General features: G+C 43.2%; 1 protein-coding gene across 1 annotated transcript; it reads right to left on the reverse strand.

The window, feature by feature from the left end:
* Positions 1 to 14862: 14862 nt before the first annotated feature.
* On the reverse strand, positions 14863 to 26601 carry CHMP1B (charged multivesicular body protein 1B). The gene is made up of 9 exons (XM_082488362.1): positions 26432 to 26601; positions 23810 to 23907; positions 22957 to 23103; positions 22211 to 22279; positions 21739 to 21846; positions 20307 to 20350; positions 19380 to 19452; positions 17406 to 18574; positions 14863 to 15477 (listed from the first exon to the last, which is right to left on the reverse strand). The coding sequence occupies exons 1-8, from the start codon at positions 26445 to 26447 to the stop codon at positions 18530 to 18532; spliced, it is 600 nt and encodes a 199-aa protein (XP_082344488.1). The 5' UTR covers positions 26448 to 26601; the 3' UTR covers positions 14863 to 15477; positions 17406 to 18529.
* Between the last annotated feature and the right edge of the window lie 313 nt (positions 26602 to 26914).

Consider the following 26914-nt stretch of genomic DNA (forward strand, 5'->3'; position numbering starts at 1 on the left):
AAAAGCAGGAGAGTGAACCACAGGCACCGCTGCCTGTGCACAACAAACAGATTTAATTTAGGTTTACACAAATATCTTCATTTCTACAGTCTTGCAGTGCGTCATTATGTATGAAACTTCAAGTGGAGAACTAAAGATCTCTAAAAAAGAAAAAAAAAAAAAAAAAAAGATTACCAACTATTTTTCTTCCATGGAGTACAAACCACGTTGACTATCCAGGTGCCCCGCTCAGGATGCGCAGGTACTCCATGTCTTCATTACAAACAATGCTTTTAGCTTCATCCTTTTGCTCGAATTCTTCTTTTATCTTCATTAAAAGTCGTACTGTAAAATTAATCGAAGTTGATGAGCTATTTCCTGTATCGTATTTCTTCTAACGTTATCAATATTGCTAATAAAAATATAGATTGAAACAATATGTTGTAATGTCCAGGATATAAGCCAGATTCTGCCGCTGCTCAAATAAATATGAATTCGGCCTTTGGCTTTCATAAAAGCAGGATAATGTCTCTATCTGGGTTACTCTAACAGATAACATCAGCCCCCTTTGCTTTGCTTCTCAATGCTACCAGAATTTAGACTGGTAGAAGAAATATCACTCTGTTTCCTGGGGATTTTTGAGATTAAACCAAACCAAAGTAAAGCGAAGCTCCAAACTTCATTTCCAAGTGAAACAAACCCCAGAGTTTCAGAGCCTTCATGCTTTGAAAGTGCTGACGCTTGCCATGTTGGGCAGCGGAACTGCATTGAGAAACTCTTGAGGCAAAGGATGTGAAGGAGAGGACAGGGAAGAGCTCAGCTGGATCTGGCCAGGTCTGGGTGCTTCATCCCCACTGCTGTTCCTCCTTCCCAAGCTGATGTCCCCACTTTGAGATGGGTGTTTGAGAGCCGCGTGAGCAAGTGGGGACCTCTCCCCCTTGACCAGCTCCTCTCACTGCTTTGAAGATCCTATGGAGGGTCGGGATTTCTTCAATCCAACATGTCTGAAAGGTCCATCTGAGAATGCATCCTACTAACTGCTGATCCGAGGAGCGTGGTTGCGAGGTCTGGCTGGTGAGACAGCCACAGCACCCTGCTTTGAACTCGAGCTTCCCAAATGACCGAAAGATCACTTATTTTTAAATTGTTTTCGAGTATCATTCATGCAGCTGGAGTCATGGGCCGTAAAAAGGAGGAATTTCACTGGGTAGGTCTCCTGGACACAGAACAGAGCAGAGGATGGAAATGAGATCCAGCTCTGCTCAAGCTGAAATTTTTTGGAGGAGATGGTGAGTACCTCTGCAAGTGATCATGCATCAGGCTCACGGGCAAGGATGCTCCTGCATCCGCCGATGGCTCCCATCACCACGCATCGCATGCAGACCCTGCTCAGGCTGCTGCTGGGTAAAATTATCTCCATAATTGAGAGGCTTCTGGGTTTCCTTGGGGATGCATCCCTCACCAGCCAGAGCCATGGTTTGGAGGTAGCAGGGACCGGGTCGGTGTCCCCATGTCCCCGACGTCTCTCCCCGTCGATTTGCTTTGCAGCAGGTGAAAACACAGATGAGTGATTTTTCAGAGAACTTGTAAGTTAAAAAAAAAATTAATCAAAACATTCCTGGGGTAGGGAAAAGCATTTTGAGTGGTTTATTTGCAGTAATTGCTCAGTTTTGATCTTGGCGTTTCTACCCTGACAGCCACGCTCGCCCCAGTGCCAGCCCCCATGCTTTAATACTTCTTTTTTTTTTTTTTTTTTTTCTTAAAATAGGACACACCTGTGAGAAAGGCAAGTTTCTTCAAGACATTCCTGATCTGGAGCATATTAAACTGATATTTTTGTTTTGTATTTTTGATGATTTGCTCCAGTGATAACATAATAGCATGATATTTTGCCTGGGACTGATTAAGACATTTCTTTTGATCAGTGCAGCAGATTGAAACAGTTGTTTATTACTGGACAAAGCTTTGAGAAAAAGAAGAGGAAAAAAAAAAAAAAAGGGCAGAAAAAAGAAATGGCTCTGGGTAACTGTTGGATCTGCTTTTCACCAGGGGTATTTCCTTCACTTTGGGAAAATTCTCTGTTCCAGCCGGGGCTGGGTTTTGGGAAGTGAGAGGAGGGAAGGACGATCCATCACGCTGATGGACAACGGCTGAAAACCCGGGCATTGGCTGTTAAAAATACACATGGGCTGAATAAAACTCATTTCTCCCTTTCAGGACACTTCAGTCACCCAGATCATAACTAATGAATTTCTATAACCAAATTTAATGTTTCCTAGAAAGGCTGTCCTTTTAAGCTGTATCAATCGCTGCACATTTCCAAGCTGCCTAAATGTTAAAAGGTAAGACTTAAGTTGAAAAACCTTCTCTTTCTGCTTTATTAACCGAGGGCAGCATCATATTGTTACAAACCCTCCACATCTGAATGTAAATGTGTTATTTTGGTTTAACTCCAGTTCCTGTAAAGGCTTTCAAGACTATAGATTCTAATTACGTGAATATTTTTAATAAAATCCCCTATTTAACTGCTGGCAAGACTGTAAGGGAAAAAAACAATAATATCTGGCTCTGTCTCTTTGACAGAATAATTCTTCAAGTTACATTTGCCACATTCACGCAGCTGCGACCAATAACCCCGCTGTCTTTATTATTCACCTACGATATGAAATTAAAATGAACTGGAAATGTTTATGCCGCAAATGGCGTGCAACACATTAAACAGATAATGCAAGCTAAGGTTTTGCTTAAAACAGGGGGTTCCTCCTCCAGCAGAGCCGGTCTGTAACTTAATCCCCTCTTTTCCCAGGCAGCGGAGATTGCTGCTCTGCTGAAAGCCTCAGACACATAACAATATCTTCATTAAAGAGGAATTACTTCCATCTCGCCATCCCCAGGTGCCACTGAAAGCGGAGCTTTGTTTCATGTGGCCAGTTTCAATTCCTGTGTTTACATCAATAGATTCCTTGGCTTCACGGGACATTTGGAGATAAATCTATTTTGGGTCTTGTTTGCTTCCCCTTGACTTTTCCCCGCAGCGTGTTTATAAGCTGCATATTAATTCCTCGGTCATGCCTTTGGTATTTTTCACCGCTTCCAGAAAAAAAAAAAAAAACCAAAACACAACAAAACAACCGAGACACCATCGCATTTAATCATTTCAACCCGACATACTTTTTGCTTGTTTGCACCGATCGATTGAAAAATTGAGCTAAATCAAATTCTTTCAGGTTGTTAATTCTGAAGGGCTCTGTTCCCAACACGTGCACCTGCCCCGTGTTTTCCTTGCAAGGGGATACCTCTCCCCGGCAGACACGCGCCGCTCGGGCAGCTCTGCCGGGAAATGCCGGGGCTGCGCGGAGGCGACTCGCTGACATGTGGCTGCAAATCCCTCTTCAGGACGCGGAGAGCTGCGGGGCGAAGCCGGGGGGGCAACGAGGGATGCAGAGCTGCGATTTGGTAATTTGTTTTGTGTATCCCTCCGTGTCCCCGTGGCGCAGTCTGAGCGCCGCCACGGTGCATCAGTGTTAAGAAATGACTTAATGTACTTAATTTGTGCATGTTCCCAAATAACGTGATTTTTGCCCCGTGCTGCTCCCTGGGTGCCCCCGCAGCCACCACGTCCCGGTGGTGGATTCCCAACCCTGCCGTCCCGTCCGGCGAGTGCTGCTCTCCCTTCCCTGTGCTGGGATGCAGGTCCTGTATTCTGACATTTTAAAGTTATTATGTAAAAAGCACTTCAGTGTCCTTGGTAGCATTTTGGTTCTTGCACGATGCACTGAGCGCTGCTTCCCTCTGAGATGACGGAAAAAAATTAACTTAACATCTTCTCTAGGACCAGGTCGGCTCTGCCTGCCGCTTTGGTTTTCACAGTAGCATCACCACTTCATTAACACTGCCACTGTCGTGACTAAATCCACCAACCAATCCATATTCATTTGTTAATGTTTATCATCTATCAACATAACGCACTTTTGTTTCCAGCTCTGTGCCCCCTTCCCTCCCTCCCGGCATCCCCATCCCACCATACTGACACCTCTTCGCGGAACTAACGGAAACAATTTATTAAGGTAGTTTTGCACTGAAACTACTACTAGTATTGAAAATACTACTAGTATTGAAAGATAATTATCTACAAGTCTAGAAAGTAAAATATAAAGTCGGTTTGTTTGTTCAGAGGGTTAAAGCAAGAGGAAGTTTTCCTTGGTTTTGAAATACAGGCTTGAAGTTAAAGTTCACTGATTTTAGCTTACAGCATTGATTTTTCGCAGAGGAGTTTTACCTTCTGTAACACAGGAACCCAGCCAGAGATGAATATTTCCCTGTTTTACATGATTTATCACTAGGAATTTTGACGCATTTGGCAAGAAAAATAATAATCTTGAATGACCATCAAGGTGAGAGCAAGGACTGCCGGCTCGCGCCTTACCTCCCGTTGGCTTCCAGCCCTCACGCCAGCAATTTGAGTTTAAAAAACTATCAGAAAAATAGTATCAAAAGCACAAAACAGAGAAAGCCAGGGGAAGCCGAGAGGCTTCCTCGTCTCTTCGCTCTGTGCAGAGCTGCCAGGGCACCTTCGTGGGGGGCTCCCAAATCTGGAATTAAGATTTAAGGAGGAATTTTGCTCCCTCCTGGGCAGCGCCGGGGCCGCCCGCAGCAAGCAGCCCTGCTCCGGCGAGGGGCTGCCCTCTGGCCCCTTTGTTTTTCCAGTACCCTGTAGACAGAGAGACGCGGGTTATCACAGACCATTTGCCTTTTTTTTTTTTTCTTCCCCCTTTTTTTCATTCGTTTTGTTTTTTTTTTAATCTCACTCCGTATTTTGCTTTGCTCCTGGTGGACACCAAGGAGCTCCTCCAGGACATCCCACACCACCTCATTTCCCCTTGCCACATAAATCGCTTTTCACTGCAAAGTTGCCATTTCATGACATATCGTACTATTTCAGCTTTTAACACACCGAATTAGTAGAAAATTAAAAAGTTTGACTGCTGTGAGTTATGCATTTGACATTAATCTCTTGTTTGACTCTTGCTGCAAACGGCAGGACAGTCCCAAAGGCAGCAGCTCCCATTATCCCACCGATTAATCTCTTTTGGGAATCTCTTCTATCCTTTCCACGGCAGCACATAGGCACTCTGCTGCCGGTAACACACCCGTGGAGTGTATCCCCGGGGGGATTCCTGCTGCTCTGGAAGAGCCAGGAGGGCACGCAGAGCATCTGTGTCCTTTTGGCACTCTCTAAATCGCACTTGGATGAGACCCCAAGCGCTCCTCGTAGCACGGCTCTGTCGTGGCCAGCTCAGGAGCTGACGGGCTGCTGCCAACCGCTGTTTGCTGCTCTGCGGCGCCGGCTTGAGGGGCGCGAGCTCGCATCAACTTGGCTTTAATATTTCAAAGCGTTAGGAAGCATCGCTAATTTCCTCCGTGGAAACCCAACCACCTTTCCGCAGCCCCTGCAGAACGCAAGATTAGATTTAAAGGAGCACATTGTAACTTGGGTGTGGTGTATTTTATCGTTTTTGGTTGTTTTTTTTTTTCCCCCCCCAGGCCGTTCTAAGCAACGCAGAGTTTCATTAGCACTCTCCGAATCGCAGCATAAATCTCGCCGGCGAGGGGAGCGCACCGCGGCGCGAGCTGTCAGCAGCTCCCTGTGATCTGACAGGGTCCAGCAAATGCTTCCCCCGCCCTGACCCCGCCTGTCAATCAGCTTTCGGGGAGAAGCCCCTTCTCGCCCACCTCTGGTCTCCTTGGCGAGGAGCGACAGCCAGCTACAATTTTGGCCAGCTGTCATTTATCATTATTTCGGGGAGGAAGGAGCCAGGGAGGCACTCTTCACCCCGAAGGTGCGGGCAGAGCAGAATTTGAGATGATGGGTGGGGATTTCCACCGGCACAAATGGGAATAAGACTCGGAGCTTTCCCGGCTGTACCAAAAATAGCGTACCAATTTCAATCTCAATTATACTCGGTAACCCCAGAGTATAATTCAGAAGTCAGCTTCTAATATTTCAATTCAGGATGAAGAATAATATTCCGCTTCCCCCTCCGCACCCCAAGCGATTTTCATTTCATAGGGGCTAATCTCCACTTGAACATGTGTTTCAGTGAGATACTAAAGGATACGAACGGGCTAAAGAAAATATGCCAAAAAAGTAATGTAGCAATGCCTGTGTTAGGGAGGAGGAGTGCAGAGGAGTCAGCTTAATAATACGGCTCCCTGTGACAAAATATTCCATTTCTCAGAGTAAAATGTGATAAACGACTTACTCCACGTCTGCTGCGCTCAGGACAGCAGGAACTGCTTTCTCCCGTCGGAGCGAACGTGTCTTCAGGTTTACAGTTCCTGCAAGAACCAACACATGCAACGTGTGTCCCGTTAAAGCTCCCACCACCCGTAAGGGACTCGGCCCTCGCAGCGGGCTGCGCCAGCGGCGCCTGACCTGCCGTGGGGCTGGTGACATCTCCGCTCAGGCTTCTGACTGTAGTTAGCTTTTTTTAAATACACCAGCAAAACTGACACTAGACAACGGTTTTCTCTTCTTTGCGTATACATTAGGCTCCTAGGGCAGCAGATTACTTACGCTTATTAGAATAATAATAATAATACGAAAATATGGGTTAAGTTGTGCATGCTTGGTTGGAGCCAAGCTTTTGGGAAGACGGCCAGGCTGTTCCTGGTGGCCGGAGCTCTTTGGCTTCGGTGAAACCCCCGACACGGAGCTGGGCTCCACATGGCTGTTGAACCTGCACAGACGTACACAGAAGATCAACGGTGCTGCCAGGGCTTACAAGAAGATACACGTACGCATCGTACCCTCCTCACTAAGATATGAGCTGACCTTGGAAAAGCATTAGGGAGAGAAGTGAAGAGTGATGGCTTCTTGGTCAAAAGTCAATTTTGGGTAGTGCTTTTCTGCAAATACTCACCCCAGTGGGTTGTCACCCCTGTAAGAGCAAGCCCGGCACCAGGATAGAGCCCCTCCACCACACTGCTCCTCACCCCCCCCAATGAGCAAGTCATCTCATAGGTGATGATAAAGTTCACTTGTGACTAATGATGGCCTTTTTGTTCTCATAATTAACATCCCATGCTTTGCAAATGACACCTTTCATTTATTTGTGTCTGTCAGCCTGACAGCGGCTCAGATGTCTCTATTGCCGTGAAGCTCCTACCAGTGGGCCTTGTGGAGAAGAAAAAATTGCAAAATAACCCTGATATTTATTCATTATTTTGGAAAACACTCCCTTTCTTAGGCTTCCAGTAGATATTATCATTCTATAAATATAAATTTCTTTAAGAGTGAATATTTAAAAAAGACTACCTGAAGAATATTTTACATTTTAGAAGATGAGTCTTAATCTGCTCTCGCCCTGAGGACAAAGGAAATCGGCTTTATTATTTAACATTGTTATTTAGAAACATATCATATTTATCACTTACGTGGTTCACCTGTGAGCCATTCTGTCCCATGCGTTGCATTTAAAAGGACAAATTTGAATGAAGGGATTGATACCTTGTGTGGGGAGAGGGGAACGCTGGAGGTGCAAGCCAGGTATGTGCTCTTCCAACAGCAAAATGCCAATTCTCCAGCCCTTTTTTAGTCTGTCACTGGAGACTCCCGGGCTAGAAAGGTTCCTTTGGGGTTTCTGCCCACCCATAGACCTTCCTGCAGCTCCGGCTGATCCCCTGAAAGAGCGGCACGTGAAGTGCCCCTTCCCGGCACGGCGGGCTTTTCCCCTTTGCTGGAGGAATTATTTCTTTGTTACTTAATCAACTGTAATTATCTCCTGGAGTAAATTCTGTTGGTGCATCAATTTTCAAACACAACAGTCATTTTTATCAGTCATGTTTATTTAATTTTAGCTGATTAGCACAGAACCTAACAAGTGGCTTAGACTAACAGTGTGTCACTGCCCAAGTATTTTGTAGGTAACAAGAAGACATGGAATAGCGCACATGTTGCTTTGTCTGCATTAATCTATTTACATTGTAATTCTTCAACTGTTTTTAATGGCTGGTTCAGCTGGAAGCGATTAGTTGTCTAAATTAAAGCCACATTTCTCACTTTGTGCACCGGGAAGGCTTTTAGCTGTTGTCTTTCCCCTGCTTTTTGTTTTCCAAATCAAGACGGATACCATTTGAAAACGCATGAAATCTCAGCGAGGGGGTTGATCCGGGTGTTCGGAGCTGTGTTCCTATGTATTCCTCTTGAAGCCAAACACTTGGATGGGCCACAACATGGTGCGTTTGCAGTCGAACTCTGCGGCAGGGCTGTCAGCGCGGCGCTGGCTGGGGCTGGGCAGGAGCCGATCCGGCAGCTGGGCTCCAGAGGGAAACCTCGGGGCGGCTCCGGCAGGAGGAGAGGAGGAAAGCAAGGAGAAGAGAAAGAGCTGCCGACGCGGCTCAGCAGTTCCTGGGCAGTTCTGCCGGGGCAATAGCCACTTGTTTACAAATTAACAAATAAGTTTGTGGAATTTATATAGAACTTCAGAACAGAGTGTCAGCGCATGGTGGATCTCACTCTCTTTTTTTTTTTTTCTTTTTTTTTGCGCTTCACAGGAAAAACACGTCACATTTGCAAAGCAGTCATGAAACACTTGGAGTCAGCAGCGATGGTGTTCGCCCCCTCTCCTCTCGTCTCCCTGGCTGAGGATTTTCCAGGTTTAGCCCAAACACCATGCTCTTCTGCCTGCACTACAGCCAGGCGTAGGACGGGCCAAGTCTCACAAGCGATTTTCAGCTCAGCTGTGGATGCTCGGAAGGCACCCATAGCTCTGGGATACTGCAGGCAAACGTCTCCCGTGAGGTTGGGACCCTCCGTGCAAGGTGAGGAGAGACCATTTCCCACCCCAGCATCTCTGCTGCGAATTATGTCTGTGTACGAGGTCAGCGTGGTGGCCATGCCCACATACATTCACGGTGGCGACGGTGCTGCACCTTCTTCCTGCACAACTCTGGGAGTTTAGACGAGTTTTTGGCTACTAGGAGCTGATGGGAGCCTTCCAGCTGGCTTCAGTCCAACCTGCATTAAGACCAGGCTGAGGCTGCTCGGAGCTGCAGCCACGGGTGAGACGTACGCCTGACACGCAGACCCGGGACTGCCCAAGAAGACCTTCAGCAAGAACTGCGTCATCCCGATGGCACAGCCACGGTCTCCCGTGGTGAGTAGCAAGTGAGACCTGTCGGCTGTGTCCTTCCCCAGAGCAACGTTTCAGTGCTGCGGGGTGACATCCACCTTGAGGGAAGGGATGACTTTAACGCTGCAAAAAGCTATCGGCGCTGGACAGGCTCCCAGATCCCGTGGGGAATGTGGGGTGAGTAGGTGAAGATTTGGCTGAGGACACAGCACCGGCTGAGCGCTCCTATTTACCTGCAATGAACTACGTGGAGTCACCTCCACCAGTGCTGCCTGGTACACATGAGGTGTTCTCACCACAGAGCCCCTGGGAATTTTTCCTTAAAAAGTACTATTTAATACCATTTTTTTTAAAAAATAAAAAAATGCCCTGCGTGCTATCCAGTTATGAAGGCAAGGGGAAAAAAAGCCCCGCTGTGCCCTGCACCAACTTCAGAACGTCCCATAAGGTGTCACCCAGGGCACCAGCCTGGGAAGGTGGATAGGGGGAGGAACCCCCCAGAGAAAAAAGGGGTTTGTATTGCAGTCTCCCATGGCAGCGCCTGCAAGGGCTGTTGGACAGTTTCGGTACGGGTGTTGTTGAACTCGACACATTTTCTTTTCATTTCAGCAATAAAAAAAAAAAAAAAAGTAATTCACACGTGGTGTAGTCCAAGCCGAGTCTTCACTTAAGTCAATATTCAAACCAAATAAATCAAGCGTTTGCACAGATTTACTCCCGAGGAAGCACTTACCCGGTCTTCCGGCATAACAGGGTGAAAAAAGGCAGGCCGAGGCACTGTTTGCCCCTCTTCCTCCCCTCTTTCCACCCAAACCCAAAGGCAGCAGCCCCAATCAAGCGTTTTCTGCCTTCATCAGTTTGTCGCAACCCGAAAGTCCCTCAAATATTTGTGTGTATTTAATTATCCTATCTGTCGCATCTGTACCTCATTACATGCTCTAGCTGAGCGCCGCGCGGAGTCGGGTTGCGACGAGGCAAAGGTCAGAGGAACCTCCAGCCTGCATTTTGCCATCGGTTGATTATTCAGATAACAAACGACCATCCGAAAGACCGAGGGCTTCCCTGTGGCTACAGACAGGACCCTATCACTGTAGCCAAAGAAAAGAAGATGGCTAATTCCTCCCGGCTGCCCACTACCCCGATCCTCTGAAAAAACAGAAAGCAGCCAGATGGCATTTCTTACACAGCTCGGTGCACTGCTGCAGAGCTGGGACGGGGCAGCAGCCTTCTTGCTCCGCCACGTCTTGCTTTTAATGCGCTGCCCGGCATCAATCAAGCCGTTGAGAAGCATCCTATATCAGTTCTGCAAAACAGAGCTTAAATGATTTACTGTCAGATTCTTTCAGCTCCTGTTAGACTCCTGTTTTTCTTTCATGTGGGAAGCAGAGGTCAGCAGCGGCAGGAGATGCATGCTTTCACTTTGTCTCACATTTGCTGCTGTCATTCTGATCCCGCTCCGGTCCCTGCAGAGCGACAGGATGTGTTCATGCTCACAGCCCTAGATGCTAATTGATTTTAGGGAGCCCATTCATCAGTTAAATTTAGTAGATCACCCACCAGGTTTGCTGTTCACTGTCAAAGGTAATTCAATTAAAACTCCAGAAGTGTGACTAACTATTTGATGGTGAATATGTTTAGCAGCTGTGTTGCTGTATCTTCTCCATCCTATTGTGTCTGTGAACCAGCCCCGGCGCAGCATGTGACCGAGTCGCATACCTTGGCTGATTAACGTCTACAACAGTTCTGCAGCAGTGCCAAAAATTAAGTCCAAATGCCTTCTTTGGTATGCAATGACATGCAAACATCTAAATGTAATAGCTTCAGTAAGAAAAAAAGCCTCAAAAGTGTTGAAAGGCAGCAGTGGCTACAATGGTTGAATTAACTCCGTGCATCTATGGGGGTTGGGTTTTTGTTGTGTGGTTTATTTTTTTTTTTTTTTAACAACTTTAAAAAGAAACAAATTTGGATTTTCAAACCCGTTGATAGTTTGGGATCTCCTCATTCCTACTTGCAAGTACCTAGTTTCCCCTTAGCCATCAGAGTTCATATGAAAGCCATCCAATATGACTTTATCCCATCACCGAAGCCGTGTATAAATCAGGCAGACACTGCAGCGCTCTTGTGGAAAGATGTTTCTATTAAACACGGGAGGTGGGGGAAGCCTGCCCGGATTCCTCCTGGCTGACAAACTGGGCTTTCACTCCTCTTGTCTGCTGGCATCGGTCACTCCTACGTGGTTTGGTAGTAATTAAGCGCATCATTAGTGATCCCATCGTACGCCAGGGGACAAAATAGTGTGTCTGCTTAATAGATTAAAGGAAGACATTATCTGAAAAGCACAGGTAAACAAGACGCACATCCCTCAACCTTTCACCCTCGGAGACCAAGGTTCACGTCCCACTAGAGCACAAACAAACGGGAGACTGGACTCTCTCGAGCCAGTGCTGCCAGCTGATAGTCACGGTGAGACTACTGCCGAGACCGACAGTCGTCGGCTGCGGGGATGGGAGCGGACGGGCGGGATGCAGGCTTGGAAGGGGCTGGGAGCAGAGGTGCACAAAGAAGTTCCCCAAACCATCACCCGCACAGAAAGCGGCGTGTATTTACTTACAGTCACTGCCTAAAACTATTCTTATAAAATTAACGAGGCACTGAAATGCGGAGTTTCTAATAGCTGCCATTGCACAGGTCCCATTTCGTCAACTTACTCTGCGAGAGTCAAACCCCACACAAACTTTGAGATTTCCCGATTTCCACGTGGTTGTAGAAAATAAATGAGATCCAGCGATTCCGCAAACCACCAGTCTTCCTGCGCGTCTTCTGTAGAGCAGGAGGAGGAATACTTGTGCAGTTCAGTAAGTAGTATCCTGAGAAAACATTCAGATTTCCCAAACATCACCATAAAGCTTTACAGAGAGCTTGGGAATATCTGGTCTACTTAATACTCTAACCGCAGGGTACATGGAATTGTAAAACTTCAATAAAAACATTACCTTTGAAAGAGAGCCCAGGATGTTCTATATTTGCCGCTTTAAACACGCTATACACAAGATAACCCGGGGTTTGATAAGTGTTAACCTTTGTTGTACAGTGTAGTTTTAAAATATTTGGATGAAAAAGCAGTGCCATTATTAAATGTAATAGTTACCACTAATATATATTGATACTTCTATTTGTAAAGATAGCAGAACTATCTCTGCAGAGGAGGGTGCTGGGAGTAGATATAGAGATACCAATTTTTTTTGTCGGTGGTCAAACACTTACAGCAGCCTAACTGGGTAAGGAATGACTATGATATACCATCGCTGGCAGGAAACCCTTTTTTGTTGTTGCTGTTGAATCTCTCCCTTCTTCTGGCATTAATAAATTAAGGCACCTGCTATACAAATCAGCAGAAATCTGGAAAATCATTATCGCTTCAATGCGGAAACGATGCCCATCACAAAAGAACAAATGGGGTATGCAGCCTACACAGGACTTTGAAAACGGTTCTATTTGTCAAATTACTGGAGGAAAAGTTGATCTTACTGTTATGGACTTTATCCACTTCCAGGTCATATCCATTAGTTACAGCAGTCTCGTGAAGACTGGAACTAATTTACAACACTCTGAACAGGACTGCCTGCTTCTCCTGCGAATTTCAAGCCAAACGTTGGGGCTTCATACTGGTACCTGGAACTGAAAAATCACCAGCAGCAGAAACAGAGCTTAATGGTTCCGGTATTAACCCATTTTGCAGCAACAGAAACAAAGTCCCGACTGCGATGACAACAAAGTGAAATATCTTCTGTAGAGACCCCAGGATTATGTTGAAACAACCTTTGAAAAAAGAAAGAATTCGTAAAAAATTAAATAAAAAACATATTGAGTGTCTTTAAAAGAAGTTTTAAAATGTTTCAGTATCCCCGACAGCTCATTTTGACAGAAATTGATTGTAATAAAGAATTATGAATCAGATAGTAGGGAAATGAAATTAAGCTGATTATTATCTTGTCAGATACCCATATTAGTTGGTACGTAACATTTATTGCATTAGACTTTTGCAAAAAGATCGTTCCACTCAGAGTTAACAAGCTTAGAATACCCTAAGCAATATGCACAGGTCATCGCAACAGTAAACCATTTTGTCGATTAGAAACATGGGATACTTCAGTACTTTTATCCTCCGAGATCACCCTTGTCTAGATAAGGGCTTGAAAGCAGCCCGTCTGCTGCGAGATGGTCCAGTTCGGGCTGCTTCTCACAGCAACCGGCACCGCTGGAAGACATGGGAAAGCTTTCCAAAGAACTGGAAAGAGCCGGGATCCTACGGCCCATTGATTTTCTGTCTCGAACTGTGTATCAGAGCTGATTCAGCATGACTTTATTAAGAAAGAGCAGGAAAGGTCAAGCGAAAGCCTGTAAGACTCACTTACTGCATCTTCTTCCAAGTTAAAAAGGCTCAATTGGCACTTGAAATTAGTTACAGATTGTTCACATCGGCCTTTTCCTTTATATGAATGGTAATGAAGAGAGCTGCTTCCGATACAAGTAAGGCCACTGACCCTTCTTGGGATTTCATTGAAAAAATATCGTTTGACAAAAAAAAGAAAGCACTGAGCAGTACGCTGCCGTCAGCTCCAGCCAGGCCTTCGCAACAGATGAATGCTAATGCTAAAGCCAAGAAATGCAATATACTAAACAGGCAGAGAGAATCCTGAAACCAAAGTAAATACTTCATCAAATGAAATCTCAGTGTGGACACTTCTAGTAAGCAAAGGACATTTTCTATTAAAATATGTTTTCCATCAGCACACGGTGAGTGTTTCCTTCTGTATAAAACAGAATTTTCACATGACAAAAAAAAGAATGACAGAACAGCTAAAGAAACCCAGGAGGACTCGTTTTAAATTAATTTTTAGTCACGTTTCAAGCACAAAGTTATTCGCTATCGCACTCCTAACAGTAGATTTCCGAGTCCCAAATTAATGCCTAAAGACAGCCAAGAAACGTTTTGAAGTGCCCTTAGTGAGGATGGCTAGATGTTGACACAAATTAGCTGATGGCCCTGTGCACTGTGCTTCCAGGTTGAATTTTGTGCAACAGAACAGCTTTTGGGCAAGGATCAAAGCCCCGATACAGGCACATCATACCAAGCTTTGATACTGCCCGAAACAGAGCTTCTGCAGGGGAGACAGCTCCTTAAATCAGCTAGTGATGACTCTGAAAGTCCTTTAAGAATTAAAATAAAAATAAAATAGAATTTATGTAGGACCTATGCAAAAACAAATCTTGAGGCTCCCCCTGCTGGTTCCCAAACAACAATGGAAAGGTAAAACAAAAATTGAAGGTTTTTAGCTCTGGGGAGGACAAACTCAAGCCCACACCACCACCTGCCCGTTTTCCACTTGTTATATACGGTAAGGATAGAAAACCCTCTGTCCTGGTTTGAGACCTAAACCACGACACCCTCTCAGATGTTTAAGCATGTGGGATACACTCCCTTCCAGACTAAAAATTTTTTAAAAATCATAAATTTTTAAATAGATTACATTTTATGTTGTTATACTTAATCTTAATTACTCCCTGAACCATCGCCCCAAATCTTTCTCAGTAGTACTCACTTTATCGAGACAAAAGAAGAAGAAAATAAAGATTTAATTTTCTGATTATCTTCTCACGAGAAAATATTGATTACATCACGACGTCTTCTTGTTTATCCATGTCCTGAGCCCCGCCAGCAAACATCCATATAACTTAGGAACACATCTGAAGTTGTCTGTACAATTTTATTTACCACTTCCAGTTACATTTACAAATTGTCCCATACAAGTAAAGCAGTTTTCAAAATGCACTCTACCAGAGCTACAAAAATTATTCTCTTCTCTATACAAGTCACCAGCTTCAGAATTTATTTCTGTACACAGTTGCTGATTCTGTTTAACAAAATTTCACTATTTTTGGCTCTGAGGATCTCCACAAAGGCAACTTGATCATTTTATCCCGTTGCAATCAAAAGAGTTAAAGTTCTTGCGCTTCCTTTCCTTCCCTCTCCTTTCATCTGAAGCTCTCATGGCTTTCAGTTTTGGAATTCAAATGAATGAAGACTAATGCTACCATACACTAGCAGTTTTAGTAACCAAGGAAAAAAAAGCATCGAGCAAAACCATCTTGCAACATTTCAAGCAATGTTTTGCTTTAGATGTGTCTGCCCGTAAGCATAAATATTGAAATATTGTCTGGTAATAAGGTACATAAAAGTGCAAACAATTTATTTAACATGAAATGAACTTCTACAAACACATACAGTCAACTTACAAGAAACACTAGCAATGCAGGAGCGAGAAGCCAGAGTTCAGAAACGAGCAAATGTTTTGAGGAGAGCCTGAATGGAAGAAGAACACGAAACTCAAATATTGCTCTAAGAGTAAGTTTCAGTTTCAAGCATTTCCAAAAGACTTGAGAAAAATATATACATTCAAAATGTAACTGTTAAAACTTTCTGAATGCCAGCTCTCACACACAAGTGCTTCAAAAGAGAAAATAAATCGTTTTCCCCAGGAGAGGGCAGGAGATCTATACACAGAAGGAACCAGTACAAAATCCTGGCCCCGCTGAAACAAGCAGCAATTCTCAGAGTGAAGTCAGCAGGGCAAAAATTCATGGTTTCAAATACGTAATTCTTCCCCAAGTCAGTGAAGTCTGCCTAACTCTTTGCATCATAGTCCCACAGAAGTAACATTAATTATGTCAGTCAAGCCTTTATATTCAAGCCTTCATGTTTACTTGTTAATCCCCTTGGAGAAATGATACTGGAAATCTCTTTTGGTAGTGGAGTTCACGAGCCTGGGATAAGATCAAAACTATGAAACGGGCTGTGTATAGCCAGTAAAATAATGAAGGCTATTTAATATTTATCTTGCAGCAATCTAATCACTCTCTTCTCCCTCTATTTTTAAATTCCTCCAAAGCCCCAAGGCTCACAGCAAGGCAGCATACTCACAAAATCAAATACACAGGATCTCAGAATTGCTGTCTATGCCCTCAAATAGTTTTAAGAATGGCCAGGAACAGTCTAAAAGCAGCATAATCTTTATCATTAAAATAAGCCAGACAAGCTAGCTGAAGTTGCCTAATATTAAACACTGAAAACCTCAGTAGTTTATGGTACAGCTCCATCAACAAGCAACTGCAAAGTAAAGTCAGATGTGGATTTATTACACAACAGCAACTTTCCAGTCGTGTCATGAGATATGAAGCAACTAAATCAAAAAAATAAAGTAAGTTCAGCGAGGCAAAGGCACACACACAAGCAGTTACCACAGTTGTGGGTAACCTGGTTGCATAGATTTACCATTATATTTTTGTTACACTGTTCAGAAGGAGCTAGGGGAAAAAAGTGTAGTGTATAGTCCCTTTCCTAAGACGTTTTATTAATAATTTGAAAGGATTGTACCAATTGCAAGTACATGGTTTTTAAACACCTTCCAATTTCCCCTATTTATAGGGGGAACATTCAAGGCATTTAAAAGGAAACTGCATTGACAATACATGTAAACAAGTGAAAAGATCACATTTTAAATATTTTAGTTTAGGCTGCCAGTGTGAGAGACAATTCCACAACATTTTTAGGTTGTTTTGTCTATCTTATTTTCCTTATGTTTACAGTAGCCTTGAATACTTCAGTAAGATCCTGCTAAACTTTGAGTGGTCTGAATAACACTTTCAGAATATCGTTTGAAACTGCTCCGAAATGTTTCCTCGTTTTTGCATATTTTCACTGCAAAAATCCAGTTTGACTAAAAAAGCAAAGTATTTCATTTTCTTAAATATTTCCCCAACACTGGAAAAGCCATGTGACCCTGAACACCAGTGAATTAAGAACTAGTTCTAATTCTAGTGCTTCACACCTTCCCTCACCCCTACAAAGATAAAACAAAAAAAAAACAAGCCCCAAAAGTCAGAATTTTAACATCACTGTTTATCACAACACATCACAAGTAGTCTCAGCTACAAATTTCTACAACCATTTCTTTACTTCACAACTACAGCCAGAGTTTGAAGCTACCGAAAGCAGTCAGTAGATTCTCTCTTATTGTGCAGAAACATGAAGGGGTTAAAGAGATCACTAAAACAAACTAGCTTCTCCATACAACTGCAATATTACAAATCATGTTATTTTATCTGTAGAGAGCAATATTATACCTTACAAAGTAAAGCAGCTGCTCTTAATCCAACATAACTGGTGTACACACGGAACAGCCTGCCCCTTTGACTGAGCCGGCATATTCTATTCATCTACTTACTACTCACCTGCTGTGAGGTGCAGAGGAGAAAAAGCTGATCTAGGGGTGCGCCCCAATTAGAGAAGACAGGGCTGGGACCTTGACTCATGGAGGACTGTGAAGATCTGAACCTGAGGAAAAGCACTTCTCTATTTTTCATACACCGAGAACACTGAAGCGTGGAACACGATGACAAGACTTGTTCTTATGTATAAAAAAGTGACTAGATTAAAGGCAAAGACAGAGTAAGAAGGAATGGAGAAAAGCAGGCTTTGGTTACTTCAGATAAGGCTTCTCAGCCTGAACCTATAAAACTCGATAGCATGAGTTCCCTATTAACAGGAACTAGACTCTATGTTGGTAGAAACAGAGTTGTGAGTGGTGTAAATGGCCGCACCCCAGGACACTGAGAAGAAAGCACAATGGAGAAGCTAGAGCACTTGACATTAAACAACGAGCAAGCTGCAACATTTAACAGAATGACAAAGAGTTGAAAAATATATTTTATTCCTCCTGTACTGAAGTGATGACACCGTACAAGTTCCCAATTATATGAAAACAGCTTTTAGTAACTCATTTTTGAACTAAACCACTAATTTCAGCACCATTACCCTACCTTTAAAAGACTAAAAAACTCAGACTGAAGTCCACTTATTTGTTTTCACAAGCATATTTTCCATGCAGCCCACGCTGTCCACCTTTGCGTGTTTCAGGAGTTTGGCTGTGTAAGAAAGTTATCTACAACAATCATCTGAACTGAATACATCAGTTCTCCAACCATAAACAGTTCTCTTAATTTAAAAAAAAAAAAAAATCAGTTCATAATTTAAAATATATATCAATGACACTGCTTTTCTTTTAGCTAGAATGTACCAACATTACTAGCCGACTTAGAAAATCAATTGATTTTGTGAAAAAAGCTTGCAAAAAATATATCAACTTCAAAATGTACAGAAAAGGACATTAGAGAGCTGATATTTTTGGGTTACTTAATGTATTTTAGAAAGAGTAGCAAGCTAGGAGTGAAGTACCCTATATTACAAATATTCAAACATGTAAGCCATACTGTATACACCTTCCTAGTGTATTGAAGGGTTAGTTACAGAAAGGGTATTTTGAAAGCATATACAAAGAACTGGAGCTTTGTTTAACTTAAACTTGATCACGTAGGCGGGCCAGTCTCTGTGACAGCTCATCCTGCAGAATTGTAAAACACAAAGAAACCATCTATCAGTAATATGAAAATTAATTTTTGCAAAGTTCCGCAATGGTCAAGCAATCTCATGTCCAAATGATATGAGATTATCTCATATACAAGACATAAGAAGATTTGCTTAAGACTGGCTTAAGAATGGCTGTACTAGGTGAGACCAGAGGTCCATACAGCTATCTTATCTCCAGCAGTAGATATCTAGGAAGGAGTTTCAGAACACAGCAAATAGAGATAGGGTTGGGTTGCTGGTTTTTTCGTTTTTTGTTTGTTTGTTTGTTTTCTTTTTTTTATGTATCATCTTTGCAAGCGTAAATCAGCTCTTACAGAACTCCATCCTTATTTGAATGCAGCCTTGACTGACCAAGGCTGGTATCCAACTGAACTGCTACAGTGAGATAGCAGTAGGTCTAACTGTTCTAGGGAGCCTGGTACAAAGTGAAACTGAACTTTTCAAAGAATGTGGAATACCTGGGGCTTCCCAAACATTGTTCAGTTAAGGTGAGGCTCCCTAAAGACTTAAATTTGGAGTAGGCAGGAGAGGCAACTTTTGGAACTCTGAAATAACCATGCAAAAATACACCCGAAACATCTAAATTTCTGGGTTTACTAAGCAGACAAATGTATTGTTAAAATTATTTTGATTGCAAGACTGTTTTAACTACACACTACTTATTTTGGACAGCTAAAATCTAATTACAAATTAGCAAGCCTATTTTGACCAAGCGAAGCATTAATTCTCATACCACCTTTCTCTAGAAAACATTGATTTCAAATGAATCTAACATTTACCTGTTCTGCTGAGGCAACACTTGTACCAACAGAACCTGTCTGTCCTTGAGGTAGTTCCATATTCAGATCAAGACTAATAGGAGAAAACAAAACAAAAAAAAAACAAGTCAGGCATACATGGCTAAAGGAAGAAGCACAATAATTGACAAGCAGAGCAATATTGACATAGCGTGAGGTCACCAGCATCCCATGAATGCTGTACTCCAGATAGTTAGACAACTTAATCAGTAAATTTGGTTGATTACCAAGATGACTAGTCATACATTATAACTAGCAATAGCTAAATGAATTCTGTGTAATCAGGACTCAGCAAGATTGCTGTTTAAACAGAAGTGTATTAGACATGGCATATGTATGAATGACAAAAAGTTCACTCATAAAAAAAAGTTTTGCTAAAAAAGTTGTCATAAGTATTTATCCTCAAGTGAACAGAGCAACAATTCCAACTTATGCATCACCAAGAAGGCAGGTAAAATTCTCTGAAATATTTCACTATATCCCCAAAAGTTTAAATGTCTTGACCACCTGTTTTGCAATGTCTAGCTTGTGAGAGCAGAATTACAAGAAGTTTTAATGTGGTAAGAGGAGAAAGAAGAAAACCCTGGAGAAACACGGCAAGGATCGCTAATGCTAAACCCAATCCAAGTAAATAATAAAACACTATCCTGATATGAGAAGTGACATGCTATTTTAGGCTTTTGCACAACCACCCCTGCATCCTTGCATTCAAAGTAGCTTTGAAAGACAACAGAATGAAATACTGGCAACTAAACTATTACAATAGTGATGCCCAGAGATTAAAGGAAAATGGTGACTCTTCTTTGCTTCCACACATATAAAACAAGGGTACCTGACCTTCAAGTTAAGGAGGAAGGGTTGTCAGAACAAAGATTTATTAAAGAAATAGTCACTCAAGATTTTACCTACCCTGCTTCATCTGCCATTTCCTGTAGAAGCATATCCACCTGGTTCTAGAGTAAAGAAAACAAAATTGATCATTGCACATTGTAGTTTATGACAAGCTCTTCTGTTGAGAACAGAAATTATTTTAACAAAAATTATTTAAAGGTAAATGTCTTTCACAGAACATTTTTGTGCTTAACCACCAGAGGGCCCTGTATGAACTTAAAAATAATGAGTAGAGGAGCTCAGCCCGTTAAAAGTCCGTTATTGAACTCTAGCTTCTGAAACAATGCCTCTAAAGAATTAAACTTATCTGTAAAAAATTCAAACACATACTTAAATATTTCAAGTGTTGATTATTAGCTACTAAAACACTGCTTTGCACAACCTGGAAAAAAGCCAATATCCAATAGATTTGGTTTACTGGATTTGGGTTTAGGTTTATTTATTTACAAAACAAAACTTCTGTTGGAATAGCACATTTAGCTCCTTATGGAATAGCACACGAGGACAGGTGCTAGCAATTCTTAACCATGTCAAACACTATTTAAGGATTTATTTTAGTAAACACAGATCCATAAATTGTAAGTAGGTAATTAACAACCTTTCCCTTGTACATACTACTACTAATTTGGCAGTGACTGATGTCATTTTGTTAATACCGGTGAGTTAGAACTATTGACTTTCTCACCGCATATTCTGCTTTGATAATTAATCATAGAATCATAGAATCAGTGAGGTTGGAAGGGACCTTTAAGATCATCAAGTCCAACCATTAACCTACCCTGATAAAAACACCACCACTTCTAAACCATGTCCCTAAGCACCTCATCTACCCTTTTCTTAAACACCTCCAGGGATGGTGAATCCACCACCTCTCTGGGCAGCTTATTCCAATGTTTAATAACCCTTTCAGTGAAAAAATGCTTCCTAATATCCAATCTAAACCTGCCCTGACATAACTTGAACCCGTTTCCTCTTGTCCTATCACTTGTCACCAGGGAGAAGAGGTCAGCTCCCATCTCTCTAAAACCTCCTTTCAGGTAGTTGTAGAGGGTGATAAGGTCTCCCCTCAGCCTCCTCTTCTCCAGGCTAAACAACCCCAGATCCCTCAGTCGTTCCTCATAAGGTTTGTCCTCTGAACCTTCTGGTTCAGAAGTTCATTACGAACTCATCAAAACACTGCTTATTCAGAAGAAGGGTTAAAGTTTTCAAGATACAATTTAAAACAAAGCCTGCTATAAGAGTGAAATAGACTAAAATAAATGAGTTCCTCTGTACTTGTGACTATAATTTGAAATTGTCTCTTCATCACAAAAAAGCACAAACCAGAAGTGAAAGGCTCCAATTGCTGCTATGTCTCAAAGTAGGCAGAAAGAAGAGAATCACACATTTCCATACAGTTTAGACACATAATTTAAGATCGCCTTTTTTAAAAATAATTTACTATTCTTACTTGTGGTGTTGTTAGCGTAGTAGTGTTGCTCATTGTGTCTTCCATCTGTTGTGTCTGAACATCTAATGTTTCAAACTGATGCTCAAATTTATCCATTAGTGCAGATATCTGTTAAAAATATGAATCAAATCAATGATCTGCAGGTAACAGAAGAGAAATATATCTCAACTGGCAAAACCAGAATCACACTACAATGAAGAAGATCAGAAGCTTGGCCCTCTCCCCTCCCAACGTCAAGTCTGAAGTTGATCTAACCTGACAGGTTCAAGCAGGCAAGTCAGGGCCCTGTCCAGTCAAGTTCTGAGCATCTCCATTTACGGAAACTTCACAACCACATTGGACAACAAGTTCCAGGATTTACCAACCTCACTGCAAAACCTTTTCTTTTGACTGGGGTTTCCCTTTTTAAAACTTGTCTCCATTGCCCTTTCTGCTTTTCATGTGCACCTCTGAGAAAAAAAAGTCTACTTACCTTCTCCAAGTTCATGCTTTTAAGCGTGGCATCCATAGACTTAACTACCCCTGCCATTGACTTTGTTACCTGAAATGAGGTAAAGGAAATTATTACAAAGAAAGAAAAACGAGCAGTTTCTTACCAAGCTCTCTTATCTCCATTGACAGAGTTCCTACATTATCAAATAGTAGGGCACACGTTATTGCCATCTAGAATGCAACTTTTCATGGATCCTACTATTTCAAATTCTATAAATTAACTCAACTGCTTGAAATACGCATTCTGAGCTGAAATTCACTAAAAATGAGGTGTATATGGCATTAACTTTTGAGGGTCTCAAGACCTGTCAAATGTTAAGGGATATATTTGGTATACAGATCACATGGCAGAATAAACTCTCTGGCTGAAAAGCAGTACAGCAGTGTATCTTAAAAAACTACTTGAGCTAAAAAAGATTCCTGGAATCACAAGTCCTATGTTATGACTTCATGTATTTGGAAGGGGAGCACCATCTTTGCAAAAACAATCTTAACAGTGTAATCTGCAAAGCACACTGTATCCTTAGGAGCATGAGTAATAACAGCTAACAGAAGCTACAAAACACAGTAAAGAGCAGCTGCCAGGGGAATTCCAGTACCTGATTTACTACTGGCTACATCTAAAAGCAAAACTGAAACTTTTCAGGTCATTACAGACAGAATTAAGCCACTTTTAAGAAGACCAGAGGTCTCATCCTTGCAACAGATTTGTGAAAACTGACTTACCTTGCCCATTGTCACTGCAGTCTGAACTCTTGCTGCTACAGCATCTACCCTGGCACTCATGCGCAAGAAATTGATGGCTTGATTCTTCTGTCGGATTGCATTTTCCGCGTGTATTCGTGCGACTTCCATGTTACCCTTCTGAATTGCCTGTTGAAAAAAGAAAAAAGAAAAAAAAACAAAAAAACACAAAAGCATTTTAACCTTCCCTGCTTTTGTAAACATCATTTCTGAAAAGCTTATTTCAAAAATGAAATAAGCATCAATTAATCACAATATCTTTTCTATTAAAAGAGAACATACAAACCTCCCTCCTCCTCCAATATCTCCCAAACTTCTTCAAGATGTGATCTTCTTTACAAGGAAGGTATCTAGTATGCACTTCAAGTAGAAGGTTCTACAGAGCTACACACACGTGACTTTCTTATTCCTAAGAATGTTTTCAGTATCAGGACCCAAACACAGATACAGTTGGTACAGTTATTATCTCATGGACAAAAATACAGTCAAATAAATTTAGTCTCTCTTTTGAAGTTCCTCTTCATAAGCCCTTTCAAGATGATAAACATTGAGAATAAATATTTTTAACTTGGACAACAATAGTCTCTAACAAAGTACATACAAGACAATCTTCTCAGGAAGCGAATGCCACAAGCTGTACAAGAGGATATACAAGAATGTATCCTCACATTTATTAATAAGTATGGGAAGACATATAGCCATATATTTTATGTCACAAGTCTCTATCACAATATTATCAGCGCGCACACCCAGAAAATGGTAGTGACACCAGATATTTTCCTGCTATAATAAAAAGATGAAGATCTAAAGAGCTTGTTTCAGACACACTGCTTACCTTCTTAATTTTAGCTTTCTCAGCCTTTTCTTCTTTGTCGCATTTTTTTGAGTTCCTGTTGAGCTCCTTTGCGGCAAACTTCAAATTAAACAGGTGTTCTGCAGCGTAAGTTAAGGGTTCAAGAACAGGATCAATCCTTTCATTGTAGTATTCTGCTCTCTTGTTCGAAGCGCTACCAAATCTAGTGCATACTGTGCTTCCCTGTTATTGATACTAAAACTTGCAAAATGTTATTTAAGTAAGCCCTTGAAATTCACACAATAAGGAGACCTACCAAACTGCTTTACAATTATAATGTCACTTATAACCTGGGTTCTAAAATATAAAGCCATAAAAAATAAAGTCAGATCCCAAACTGGTTCCATTTAACATCAAACCTGCCTCAGACTGATAAATACAACAAACCAAACATCCCCCAACAGGAACTGAGAGTCTTACTCTGCCAGATACTTTCACTCACACACCCAGAACCCTCAACTTTCAGCTAAATGAGTGCAGTTTACTGGACTGCCTGAAACCTCCCCATCTGGAAAAAAAAAAAAAAAAAAAAAAAAGCCACTGAGGAACAAAAGATAAATTAACAGTGGAACAGCAGACTGGTTTGGCTGACCATGCCCAGGTACAAACTAGGAGCCAGGGCTGTCCTTTCAAGCCACAGCAGCCTCCCAGCCTCAAGTCATGTGAGCCATTCTGAGGTCCTCGACAGCTCCGTCATCTGACTTTTTGGGAAAGAATAAGGCAGCAAGAGAAACTTTCCTTCTTAAAAAGTTCAAGTCCTGCTTAAGCTGAAAGCTGTAAGAAGACAGTAGAACAAGACTTCATAGTGACTTAGAATGATTGCATTAAACTGTTACTGACAGAGAATAATGTGCTGTAAAAATTACAATTAAAAACCCATGCTCTTAAAATACTGTTGATGAAAGCTTCCAAAGAATATCAACCTTTCTCAAACAAAATGGAAGTACAAAGCTTTACAGACTTTTTTCATGCCACCTTTTAATATCCCAAGAGGAAGATGCAGCAACTAAGATACTTCCACTCTTAAGTGGAAGCACATAAAGCTAAACATTATGAGGTACTTGAGGTTTATTTAATATTTCAAGTACATAAATTATTCCAGAACTGTGGGTTTGTTTTTTTTTCCCCCTTAAAGTCCATCCATGCTTCTTAGAGCTCTGACAGCAACTTGAAGACATCAGAAAGTCTGTCGATGTATTTGTTATCCTATCCTATAAACATTACAGGCAGGTTACAAAAAGGTAACAGCTATGCATATAAATCTAGGATACCTATTAAGGTAACACTGAAATTGCTGCTTGTAGTTCTATTTCTTTGCTTTAAAACCTAGATCACCAAACCTCTCAGCAGCAGTAAGTGTATTGGACTAAGCCACAGGTTAGGTAATTTACCAAACAAGAAAATACCTTTTGGTTGTTCATTCAAATATATTTCAGGTCAGAGAGCAGAACAACCAGGTAAGACATGACATCACCTATTTACACCAATTACACTGAAACAGCATTTCAGAGCAGTTTATTTTGAAATAACTTACTCAGTTACTCACTTGGGGCATTTACCTTTGACATTAAAATAGCTCACGCTGCCACCTCCACAGCTCTTCCATCCCATGACGTGCACATAGTCGCTCCTCCCTTGAAGTGTCTTTCTCAATGTATCATAACCCAAGTGAAACCGAACTTCCAGCACTGTGACTCACAGTCACCTGCTCCAGCACTCCCATCAGTCCCTACCATAACAACTGGCAAGGCCCAGCACTGCTAGCACACTTCCACCACACCAAGACCTCTGTAATCGTTAAGGCTTTTTTTCCCACTGCACATTAAGGTTGTTTTATACAGCAAGAAAGTTTCGATTTGCCCATAAGTGTTTTCCCCATGTCTAACTTCAACAGCAGGAAACACAGCTGGGTTTGTTCAGCTGACAGCGGCCACTGTTTGGGGGGACAGCTGACAAGTTAGCTGCTTACATCATTCCAGTCTGTACACAGTGCTGGATGTATAGCATGTCAGATGTCCCTGCTGTACAATTTGCACTACTTTATGCCACAAATTGCATTTTCTGCCCCAGGAACTGGGCTGTCCCTCCATGCACTGCACCCCTGAGAGAGGCGGCACTGCCTCCCCCCTCGCTCCCGACCTAAAGTTAGCTGATGTTGCCTTGGAAAGAGAAACTGAACTTCCTGTTCCCTTCTCCAATCAAGCAGGGAGGGCAATCCCCAAGCTGAGAAAGCACAGCTCCTGTCAGTGTCACACAAACCCTTCTCCTTCTGGAAAAGCCCCTCTGAAGGAAAGCCCGTCCCCCACCGTGCCGTCCCGCTCCCCCAGCGACCACCGACGGCCGCCGTGAAGGAAGGGACTCGCTTCCTCCTTCCCACCGCACCCTGCCGCCTCCCGAGGGCTCCTCTCCAGGCGAAGAGGCCTCACCCGCCCCAGAGCAGCCACCGGCCCCAGAACCGCCGGCTCTCAGCTCGGCCCGGTCCGCACCGAGCCCAGGCCAGGCCCCACGCCGCGGCCTCCCCCCACCCCAGCCAAGCCCAGCCCAGGCCGCGGCCCCCACCCCGTGAGAGCCAACAGCCGCCGGGCCCCCGCGCCCCGAGGATACTCTCCATGTTGGACATGGCGGCGGGCGGCTCGGCGGCACTCCGACCGGCCCGGCGGAGGGAACGGAACGGAACGGAACGGAGCGGAGCGGAGCGGAGCGGGGTGGTCTCGGGGCTGCGGCCGGCGCTCGGCTCCTCACTCGGCGCTGCGGCGGCTCCGGCTTCCGGTGACCCCGCCCCGCGACGCGCAGCCGCGCAGGGGGCGGGGCGGGAGCGCGCTGTGGAGCGCGCGCGGGCGTTGCTCGCCCCAGGGCGGCTCGCCGGCGGCGTCCGGTCCTCGCCCTCCCGCAGGCGGCTCTGTCAGCGCCCCCGCCGCCGTCGCTGGCACCGGGGAAGGGCCGGGCTGTGCAGGCCGGGCAGGCCGCTTGCGGGGGCGGGGAGCCCGGGCACGGTCGCCTGAGGGGTGGTGGGGAAGGCCCCTCACAAGCAGCAGGCCCGGCAGTGCCCAGAGCCTCAGCAGCGACTGTGGCTGCAGTGAAAAGCAC

The sequence above is a fragment of the Vanellus vanellus genome (genome assembly GCF_965231255.1).
Source record: "Vanellus vanellus genome assembly, chromosome: 10".
Classification (NCBI taxonomy): Eukaryota; Metazoa; Chordata; class Aves; order Charadriiformes; family Charadriidae; genus Vanellus; species Vanellus vanellus.